Source organism: Camelus bactrianus, chromosome 1, assembly GCF_048773025.1.
Source record: "Camelus bactrianus isolate YW-2024 breed Bactrian camel chromosome 1, ASM4877302v1, whole genome shotgun sequence".
Taxonomy (NCBI): domain Eukaryota; kingdom Metazoa; phylum Chordata; class Mammalia; order Artiodactyla; family Camelidae; genus Camelus; species Camelus bactrianus.
This window is the reverse complement of record NC_133539.1, coordinates 81,639,943-81,651,313: the sequence shown is the minus strand read 5'-3', so window position 1 is coordinate 81,651,313 and position 11,371 is coordinate 81,639,943. Positions and strand designations below refer to the sequence as shown.

The window sequence follows — 11,371 nt, the reverse complement described above, 5'->3', positions numbered from 1 at the left end:
GTTGGTCCTGGAAAAGGTTGATTAAGATCTTCTCCCTGACTATTTAGCATGAATTACACATTATCCTTCATCTCAACAGATTTGTGAAAAGACACAGAAAATAGAGGAACAAAAAAAATTATTTCACTGTTATATTGCTTCATATTACATCATTTCATTATCTTCTTTCTTTATTTTTTAAAATATTTCTTTTATTAAGTGAGCAGGAAAATACATGATTGAACAAATCAAAACTACAAGTTGTGCCCTTTACAAGACGGAGTGAAACAATAAATTTGTCAGAGGGCATGTGTCAATTTCCTACAACAAAACTTCATGCAACAACATTCAGTGGAGCTGAATATATACAGATGTTAGAGGCTGCCCAGGGAAGCCTCAGAACTATTGTCACTTGAACGAATAAAACCCAAATGTCATTAGGCTTTCTTGAAGCTGCATTTGGCAACGGGATACCTTAAATTTTGTTTATTTCTTGTTTTAGAAAAAAGATTTGTTGTTGTTGTCATTTTTAAACATTTACACCAGAAAACAAAACTCAGAGTCCTCTTCCCACTTCCAGTAACTCTGTACTTACTGCAATGCCAGTAGCTTAAAATGGATCATTATGTGTACAAATGCAAGAGTTTTGAAATAATACTTTTCTCAAGGTTCTGTATGACAGCCTCTCCTCCAGCCCTGCACCTTGGCCTGTTAAGATGATTCATGGAGCAAGAAAGTACAGCCAGGATTGTAGCCGGGTGTTTTCCATCCATGATAGTTTTCCAGGAAAGAAAACCCATAGGATTTTCTCTTTTCTACATGAAAGCAAACCTATGTTTTATGATACAGACTTTGGACACAGCTTTTTGGTATTAAAATCAAAATGACCTTATAGTTTTATACCTTAATTTAACATTCCAAAACTCTGTTATTTATTTTCATTCATTCATTCATCCAATAAATACTATTTGCTTCTCGTAGATGTTGATAAGTGCTACGAAAGGCGGAAAGGAGAGAATAAGTGATGGATTGGAAATTATTTTACATAAGCATTTGATAGTAAAGGAATATTTGTGCAGAGACCCAGAGGAAGGGGGGTTTGTGAGGGGAGAGCTTTCCATACAGAGGAAATGGCCAGGGCAAAGGCCCTGAGACAGGAGCATGCTCTGAGGGCATTCTGGGTAAAGCAAGGCGGGCAGTATGGCTGGAGCGAGGTGAACTGGGGAAATAGTAGATGAGGTCCGGGAAGTGGTAGTGGTGGTTGTGGATGGGACAAAGGGTAAGTCAGATTTATTAGGACCTTGTGGGCCGTTGTAAGGACACTGACATTCCGAGGGAGGGGGAAGACATCGAGCACTCGAGCAGAAGAGAGGCACAGCCTGGTATATTGATGCGTGTTTTGAAAGGGCCATCTTAGGGAAGATATGACATGGTCTCACTCGGCTTGGACTGTTGATATGCTGTAAAGCTATGGGAAGTAAGTTTTATCCTTTTAATTTTTTTTTTTTTTTTTTTTTTTTTTTTTTTTTTTTTTTTTTTTTAGGATGGCATGTGGTATGTGAGAGAGAAAAATTGAGAAAACTACAAGATTTTGGTTTGGAGGAACTAAGTTGCCACTTACTGACATAGGACACAGACTGTAAGGGGCGTAGATTGGGAGGTGGGGTGCAAATTTAGTTTTGAGCATGTCGAGTTTGCGATGCCAATTACACATTCAATGAAACTGTTAAGTAAGTAGTTAGACATATGTCTGGCTTTCAGAAAAGAGGTTAGGGCTGGAGATAAAAATGCCAGCATATAAATGGTTTTTCAAGCCCCAAGACTGGAAGAGGTCACTTAGAGAGAGATGTCCAGTGCTGGGCACTCCAGGAACTCAGCAATAGGCACTGAGAAGGAATAGCCAGAGAGGTGAGAAAAGAACACGAGAGGGATGTCCCAGAGCCGAGAAAGCACCTTGAGAAGGAAGGAGCTATTACCTGTGTCAAAGACTGCAGGTGTATCAAGCAGTGTGCAGTCAGAGGCCTGAGCGTTGTGTTAGACAGCACGGACATAACTGGTGTCCTCAGCAAGAGCTGCTTGTGGTAGGAATGAAAGCCTGATTTGAGTTGGTTCAAGAGACCAAGGGAGGAGAGGATTTGGAGATGGAAAGCATACCCAGTTCCCTTGGAAGAGTTTTTTTTTCTTTGTTTGAAGGGGAGCAGATAAATAAGATGGGAGGGTATTGGGGCTGAGGGTGTTTATAACACAAGAGATAGCAGCATGAATGTAGTGAAATCCTGCCATAGAGTGGGCAAAGCTGGTGATACAGAAGAGAGAGGAAGATTGTTGGGGTGATGACCATTACTTGGTGACTTGGATGGGATCCACCAAATGGGAAGAACTGACTGCTACCAGTTAAGGAGGTGGGGCAGTAATTGGGAATGGTAAGTTTCACTGGTCAAGATCAGGAAACTGAGAAGCCAGGGTATTTGTAGGATTGTCTAAATGGATACTGAAATCACCAAGAATTAATAAAGGGTGGTGTTGTAGATGGTGACAGTGATCTGAAGAAGCAAGATACTGAAGCAATGAGAAGGTAAGTTGAGACTTTACAGGCTGATGACAACAGCTTTGAAGCATTGACTTTTAGGAGGAAGAAGGGATAATAGTCTAGATGTAGCAATGAAGAACAAGCAGGCATCCTACTACTATCAATATTTTATTATTCACATTTTGATAAACATAAAATAGTATATTTCAGGGCATGGCAGTCACAGTATGGGAAAACCTCAGCTCAGAACCTACCAAATCATTTCTAACTACTGCTTGGAACCACCTTAGACAACAATAACTGAAGGCCTTTTCTATGCAGGTAAAAACTACTTGAAAGTAACCAAAAGGTTCAGACGAGAAAACATACCAAGATTTTCTTCCTTTATATCCTGACACAGGTGAGACAGTTAGTTTCAGCACATTTTTGACAATTTAAAACACTTTAGAAAACTGGAGATTTTAAACAGTGTAAACACTTGTAGGCATAGCAAAATGATAGTTTTCCCTTCCAATATTATAAATTTGGCATTTTTACAGTTATGTTAACATTGTAAATAAGACAGCTAAAATGCACAAAAATAGTTTCACAACATCCAATTTAAAAATTCATCCAAGCTGTCATTTTTTTTTTTTCCTTGCTGCAGATTTATTTCTTGCTGTCACCTAACATTTGAAATTCTGATTCAGGATGACGTCTGAGGTTTTAAAATAAACCATAATATGGAATTACTATTCCTTAACACTAACACTAGGGGAAGAGATAGGGAGTAGGGGCAACTGGGGTGTGGATATTTGCTATGGACAAACAGTAATCCACTGGTGGAAATGAAAACTTACCTTTCCTCCAGTATTTGCCCAGCCTCAACTGTGCAGTGCAGTTTAGTGTGATCAAAAACAAAGCATCAAAACCAAACCCCATCATGCAAGCAGTTGAGTTAGTTTAAAGGTATCTACACAAAGCCAAAAAAACTGGAAACTTTAGAACATTTCTATTTTAAACTGTATTTTCTAGTCTTCATCCAAATGTTTGGCATCATGGACACAAAGTCCAAGCTTTTGATCTGAATTTAAAAATATCTCAAAACATATCCAGGGATTTTTGTTTTAAAAATGCTTTTATGAGAATTTTTATTTTGGTGCATTCTGGCACTTTCCAGAGTGACAGTGCTAGAAGAATAAAGTTCAAAGCAGAGAGTTATGGTCTCATAGTGTTTAATGTAATGCAAATTTTTGAATATTCTAATTGTTAATGGGAAAAAATCCCAGAATAATGATACTGTATAGAAACCAAACAGCACTAGAAAATGTTTGGTAGAAATGTACAAATGGTCAGCTTTGAACTTGCAGATTCTCAAGTTTTTCTTTTTTGCAGAGGCTTCTGAAAGAAGACGACCTTTTTGAGACCCATAAAAGGACAGCAGCACATTTTAAGGTCTTTGATATAGTTACACTGATCAAGGCCAAAATGTAATGTTATTTATAAAAAATGGCAGGTAAATGGAATAAAATTCAGAGTTTTGGATTTTGTGTGGTAACTATGTAGTATTGGGGAGGCCAGTTTTTGGTTTGTTTGTTTGTTATTCTTTGTTTCATTTGGTTAGCTTGAAAGTTTCGAGGACTGAACTGAAAGGTAGCTAACAATTCACAGAAACTGAGACAGTCAGAACACAGACTCAGAAGATCCGGGACTATCAGGAGCATGGCAGGGTCACTCACATGTCGTAGATATTCTCCTATTTCCCTCCAGAAGGTTAAAAAAGTTTGATCAGTAACTGCATTTTCTTTCTTAAAAATAACGTAGCACATCTTATATCTTAAAGCAATCAGCACAAATACAAGTGATGGCTGTTCAAGCAGACTTTCAAAGACAGCAAACACTGTTAACACAAAGAGCTCTTCAACATTTCAAGAATACAGTGACGGGAACTGGGACACATATTAGTGGCCAAAATTTTTTATTTTTAACTTCATGGAATGTGAGGTCAGACTTTAGCCTCCTCCTTGTCTGGCAATGGACAAAACCAAAATGGCCCCGGTCTGAATATCACATCTCTTTCTAATCTACTGCACAGGAGGGACCAGAGACACCAATGACCAATAAGTCACAAGAGCAGACAGAAAACTGTTAGTAGGTCTTGACAACCAGGAATTAAAATGCTTTTGAAAAAACGTGTGCTTGAGGCCATGTCTGTAAGAAGCCCATCTAAGAAAGCAGTGTCAAAGTGTTAGAAAAATGGAGTTCCTGTTTGAGTGGCCTTCTGGGATGTCATCTGTGCCTTAATCTGAACTGTTGAAATAGCTCTAGATCATCTTGAAGCACTGTTTATAAGTCTTCAAGAAAAATGAGACCATGTAAATAAGGTCATTAGACTTTATGTGGAACTTACTGCAAGCTGTCCTCACTCATGTTGTGTGCAAGGACGATGGTCTGAATGTGACTGGCATGGGGAGGACTCAGTGTTTGAAGGGATCTTATAGATCATCTATTCCCACTGCCCACTGCATGGAGGAGTCCCTGCTACAGTGTCGCGGACCAGCACCCCGCAGCGACGGTCACCTGGCAGACCTTGGTCCACGACTGCGGTGTGGGCAGTTGCAGTGGATTTTACTGAATGATAATCAATTTAGAGTAGAAAGGACTGAAAAGATCTAGTGAAACTTACTTTGGGAGAGGGCTCAATTTCTCTTTGTATAAAAATCTTAATAAATTTCTTTTGTAACTAGTTTTGAAACTAGTTCAGTTTCAGTTTTTAGCTTTAGTTCTTCCTGTCAGGAATTCTGTCTCCAGAACTGGCTTGTTTTATTTTTAAGGTGATATTTCAGATGGATGAAAAGTACAACCACTACTCCCCAACCTCTGCCTCCCCCCAGCAAAAAAAGAATTAAAGTAAACCAGGAAGTTGGGGATTTTTATGAGCCACAAGAACAGCTATTCTGAAACATTCTGTATGACCTAAGCCTCAGTATTTCAGGGCTAGGACCTGTCCTGATGGAGGAAATGTATTTTTTAAGTTAAAAGCATCAAGGAATTCTTTAGGTAGCTTTTAAGAAGCACAGATTTATGTGGGGCCCTTTTAAATTTGGCTTTACCATGAACTCTGTGTAATATTTGTACAAAAATATAAAAGGCATGGCTTGATGTTTACCGTCTGTGTTTTATTGTTGTTGGCACCAGAAAAGCTCATGTTCTATGTTATGTCACTGTACATACTGTAAACAAGACTGCATTAATATTGTTTTCTTACGATTTTTTGTTTCAATGAATCTAGGTTTTAAAAAATACATTCACAAACTACCTTATGTTTAAACACAATGATTCCCTTTTATTTCTTAACTGTACCCAAAATCCCACAATAAAAAAATCATTTAAAGCTGTGTGTTTCGAACTTATCACTTAGAAATAAAAACAAAACAAAACATAAAAACAAAGATCAGTTTGCAACATAATTTAAAGAAGCTTCTGGTTTAAAATACCACAGCAGCAATATAAAGAGCTGGTGGCAATCACATTCGGGGATGAGACCCAAATCAGTGTACTTGTCCACGTCAGCATCCAATGACAGTAGTTGCTAAATCCAATCCAAAACGTTATTGCTGAATTTGTTGCATGGAATTTGTGAAAATTGTATTGTTCAGCAGCAGAACCTTAGCAGTAAAAATGAGAACGGGAGGATTTCATTGCTTTTGAGCGCTAAAGGGACCACAAATGAGGACATCTTGGTGATCGCCTGAAGATAACCCTCAATTCCATTCCTTTGTTACTTGCTTAAAATAAATGCAAATGACAACCATCTTCACAGGAGGGGCAGAAACTGAACCATTTCCCCTTCCCCGTGCCCCCTTGCCCAAATCACCAGATTGAAATGGGTCCATTTTCCTAATGTGTATTTCGTTCTCATTAATAGTACATCAGCTGCTCAGGTGTTTAGGCAAAATCAGTAGAACCACAGATTTAAAAAAAATCTGTTTACAGTAATTGTTTTCTCCAGAAACAAGCCACATTAGTTTTTGTTGTTGTTGGATTATTTTCCAATTTTTCAAGAAGAACAATTTGGTCAACTACTGTTTTATTTGAAAAATATTAAATACATGTGAGATTGCCAGTTGAGCTCTCTATATGTCTCCTGGAGATAACACTGCTGTGATGAACAGTGAAACAAAACAAACGAAACGAGGTAGGTTAAAACAGGAAGCGCAACACAGATACCATTTCTGCAACACCTCAATACCACAGGCAGCCATGCTTGTAGCTTTGGAAAAAAAATCCCAGACCGTCACGTAAAAGTTCAAATCATCCGTGTAAGAGTTTATAAGGACACAAGTCAACCTGAACTAAATACATACATATCTGCACAAATGTTGTTTACCGTATGCTGGGTAATTTGGAGGAAGGTAAAATGATTAGGGTCGCAGAATTCTGGCCAAAGCCGTGCTTTCAAGTTCTATAAAATTGGAACCAAGGATGCCTGCTGGGTCTCAGGCAGGCTTAGTAGTAATCTAGTCCCTTCTCTCACCAACCCAGAGAGAACACAGGCAGCTCAGAAACATTTATTGTTATCATGTTTTCAGTCACAGTTTTCATCTTGAGAAAGCGGCACCCTCAGGAGAAAGCTGGGAATGACCAAAGCCTGGATGGTACTTATTCCCCAGTTCCCAGAAAGAACTCAACAAAGTCTTATCCTAATAAGCCTGAACCGAGTGACCTCTTAGCTGGGAAGCTTTGTGCATTTAAAAAAAAAAAAGGTGTATATTTATATACATTTTTAGCTTGTTTTCAGAAGCTCTTTCCGTCTCATCCCATCTGTCATCCCGTCTTTTGCCCTGATCTGTCACAATTGCCGAGGAAAAGGTGTACTGTAGATGTCCCTCATCCGCTGGAGCCAGCTCAGCTCCACGGCACTACTGCCCCACTCAGCACACTCCGCTCTGCACAGGGCCAGATGAAAAGCAGCGCCTGTCAGACTCACAAAAACGGTAGTTGATTTTATTAGTCTAAGGCTAGTAGTTTAGCCATTTAAAATCGATTTCCCAAAAGAGGGGAAAAGTAGTATTTTTCTTCTCTTTTAAAAATTCATTCGCAGTTGCTCACAAAAAGCAACCTTTTGGGTTGGTGAAGGCAAAAGAGTTCTAAAATTACCCCACTATGTAGTTATGGCCTTCAGTGTCACGAGATAAGGTACATTTATCGTGGTGTCTCTCACCATTCGAAATGGGAAAGTCTACAATGTATCGGATACTTAAAGCTAGTAGGCAGACAGTTAAAAACAGATCTTTTTCTCAGGATGCATTCTCTCCCCATTCTTACAAAGCAAGGGGGTAAAGAAAAAAGGTAAAAAAAAAAAAAAACAAAACTCAAAAATCCACCATAACACAGCTTAATCATAAGAGCACACAATATTTGTTTCTATCCCTAACTCCGAAGGGCACATGGTCCATCTTTGTCCACAGACAACGCGGCATTCTTGGGGATCTCCTGGAAATTCCTGCCACCTTTTTCTCTCCTTCTCAACCAGGCTGCAACATAGAAAGATGGACTGTTTTGGGACGGGTGGAGGGAGAGGAAAAGGGGAAAGCGGTATGTTCAACCAAGCCTTCTGATTCTGCCTCTAGACTGGCATAAGTCCACATGAGTTATGTTCTTTTAAATTAGAAATAACGCCATGAAGATAAGTGCCAAGTGCTCTTCTGTTACCAGTTCATCATGGAATTTCTGTTGAGGGTCATGAAAAACACTTGGCTACTTCCTCCAGATCGCACGGATGCAAAAAATACCTGTTTGAAATTAAAAAGAAATTAGTTCAACTGCATGGTTTCTTTCCCTCTTTTCTTCAACCGTCCATCCATTTCCTCTCACATGTCCTAGCCTTGCCATGTGTCAGCTCTTAAGACTTAATGGCTGGTGTTATAAAGTGCCTTTTAATACAGTGCATCCTCTGTAAACATTCCTGTTTATTGTTATAATGGTTACTACTACTTATTGTGATGTTGGCCTTCAGGGACACAGAAGGGAGTATATCTTGCTTTGCTACAACCCTTTGGGTGCTCACATTTTACAAGGGAGTTCCATGCTGGATTGCTGGTCTAGACACAACAGATCCTTTGTTGATTTCTGGAAAGCCACAGAGGTCCCTTTCCTTTCCCTTAATGACAAGAGGGCAGACTTTGGGAATGAAGAGAATCCTTTCAAATTCCCAAAGTCAAGGGGGAATTTGGGGCCTACTGACTACTATACAACTTCATTCCTTAATTAAAAAAAAAATTAGTAAGTGCTTCTGGTCCCATAGGGTAAGGTGTTTAATACCTATTCACTTTGGCATTTCAAGAGTTAACGCTTGGTTTCTCTGCCGCTGAAGGCAAATCCTAGGCCAAAGGAGGTCATGGCATTAATAAGGAGAACCACAGTCCATTAGGTCTGGGTGTGCTAAATCACTTCATCAAACAACTGAGAGAAGGGAGCAAAATTTGGGGTACTGCTTGCTTGAGCTGCACTCAATGAACCACTGCCCTAGGGAAATAGGACTCCAGGTGGCGGCCTAGTCCTTCAGTCAGCCAACACCAAACTTTGCTCCAAGGCATTTACTTTTGTCACTAGTGAAAAGTCTCTGCTACTTCATTTCCACAACTTCTTCAGAAGAATGCTGTCTCTCCCAACAACTTCTTAGGAAGTTCCATGGAAATGCTTGTCATTCTGCTAATGCTACATTTGTAAGTAAAGCTACTGCTAGGGTCAATGAATCAAAATGGGGACGCACAGAAGACCCATGGAAACACAGTGAGGGAAAGAGAGGGCCACTGTTCTCTCCAGGTTCTGAGTCCTGGCTCAGGATACTAGTCCCCAGACACTGGTGTGGTCCCAGCCTGCTCCTGCAGGTGTGGGCATGGCTTGGAATGGACTTTCTGAGGTGGGTCTTCAATGAACTGGAGTCTGGGAGTCCATGCCCAGATCACGCCTAGCCTTATGATCCGTGGAGAGTTTTACTAAGGGTCAGGTCTGTGTTCTGGCATACTCCGATAAGGCTCTGGAACCATCCTTGCCACCCCCAGCTGTTATCCACCCAGAACACACCAGACCACACCAGGCCACACCAGGTCACAGGAGGAGCTGGCTACTCTAGGGTCAGACTGAGATCAGCCTGGCTTCTGGGGAATGGGAGTGGGCCAAGAGATGTCTATCTGTCCACCCCATCACAGTCTTTTCTATAGATGCTTCTATCTGCTGTTTTGGGGACAGCATTTCTAAGTTGGCCGTAGTCACAAAGGATGATTCACAAATGTAGTATAGCTGAGCTACTAAGAACTCTGGGTTCATCTACAGGGAGGGCAAGGGAGAAGCAGCACTGCCGTGGAATACCCTTCTGGGTGACTGATCATGCCAGATGGACACCGCCAATGTCACTGGAAAACAGTCCCCCTGTGACACCTCAGAAGAAACATGGCTGGAATGACACAGGACATGGCACTAGTTGAGTTTGTGATTGCGCATTCCTTAAGGAATGGGTGACATCTTAAAAAAGTTTGTATTTCTACATGTCGAATGTTTTACACTTAAAGTTGAATATAATGTGATGGGTTAGGTCCCAATAGTGATTTGGTGACAAGTCTAAAAGCAGAGTATAAAGTTGACCCACTGTGAGATGATTAATGGCGAGCCAACCCCTCTAAGTGCTTCGGTGAATTTGGGGTATCTGCTGAGTCATCTTAAGGCCTAGCAGCCACAAAAGTTACTAAGAGCTTACAGGAAATTTTTAGATTTTTTTTGTCTTTTTTGATATGTGAATAATATATTTTGAGGGTTCACATGAATCAAACCAAATAATGCCATTTCAAGAAAATATTGATTGTTTAACACAGATGTGATTCAAATCAGTATAAAGGAAAATGAAGGTTTCACAGGTACCTGGTGGTCTCTTAAAATGCAAACACTAATGCAAATGTTGAAACGGATTTACCTTATCATTTCTTTCACATAGAAACTTTAACCTTTGAGCTCGCTTATGCATAAATACTCCATCCAAATGTCCTGTTTCCACTGACCGGATCTCAATAGCTTTCTCGCCCCAGCCCATTATCTGATTGGAATGAATGTAGGCTGTCAAAAGGAATTTCCAAAACTGCATTAAAAACATTAGATGGGCAATAACTCACAGCATCTGTTCACATCTTAACCACAAAAATGACAAACGACTTGAGATAAACAGACAAAGCAAGTCTTACAAGTGTTATTCACAGACTTTTTTTTTTTTTTTTTTGTGGAATCAAATGGTTGTTTCACATTTCTTGACTTTCGTTTCATTTGGGGGGTGTAACTGCTGAAGGAGATAAGGAATGGTTAACCTACCCACAGACGTGGGCATTTCTCCCCATTGGAGCACCACATCCTTAGTTATCCGGCCGTAGGTGTTTACATACACCCCCTCATCCTCATAGCAAACGAGCATTTCCATTCCATCTGTTTTAGGCAAGATGACAATGGCATGAGGAGTGATATTGCCCTGAATCTAGAAGACAAAAAGAGGCCAGGCATTATTCTTTTAAAAAAAATAAGACAGTATCTTGACTATTAATCTCTAAGAATTGCAAAAAAGAGTTTTCCTTGTCCTTTTTCCATCTGCATGCTAGGGACTGACATTTTGCTTTGCTTAATTTAACCACTGACCTGTCAAATACCCTGGTAAATCCAAGCTTTGGCACTAGGTGGATAACCCAAGTTACCTGTTCCTAAAAGCAACAAGCACCACTGCGGGCCCCTGCTCTGTGCCGAGCACCAGCCCTTTACACAGAGAACTTCAAGGCCTTCAAACAGCCGCCCAGGCCAGATATTTTTGCCTACAGATGAGGCAACTGCACCTCGGAGGCGTTA

General features: G+C 40.2%; 1 protein-coding gene across 7 annotated transcripts in view; it reads right to left on the bottom strand.

Annotated features, from left to right (window-relative positions):
• Window positions 1–2,664: 2,664 nt before the first annotated feature.
• TNIK (TRAF2 and NCK interacting kinase) overlaps window positions 2,665–11,371 on the bottom strand; it is a 361,554-nt gene continuing 352,847 nt past the window's right edge. For 6 of the 7 annotated variants that reach the window (XM_074367884.1, XM_010947772.3, XM_074367887.1 and 3 more), the window contains 3 exons: window positions 10,850–11,009; window positions 10,461–10,600; window positions 2,665–8,283 (listed from right to left, as the gene is read on the bottom strand). In XM_074367884.1, the coding sequence (XP_074223985.1) occupies window positions 8,200–8,283; window positions 10,461–10,600; window positions 10,850–11,009 (384 nt within the window). In that variant the 3' untranslated portion in view covers window positions 2,665–8,199. The remainder of the gene's footprint in view (window positions 8,284–10,460; window positions 10,601–10,849; window positions 11,010–11,371) is intronic. The other variant, XM_074367889.1, reaches the window with a different exon arrangement.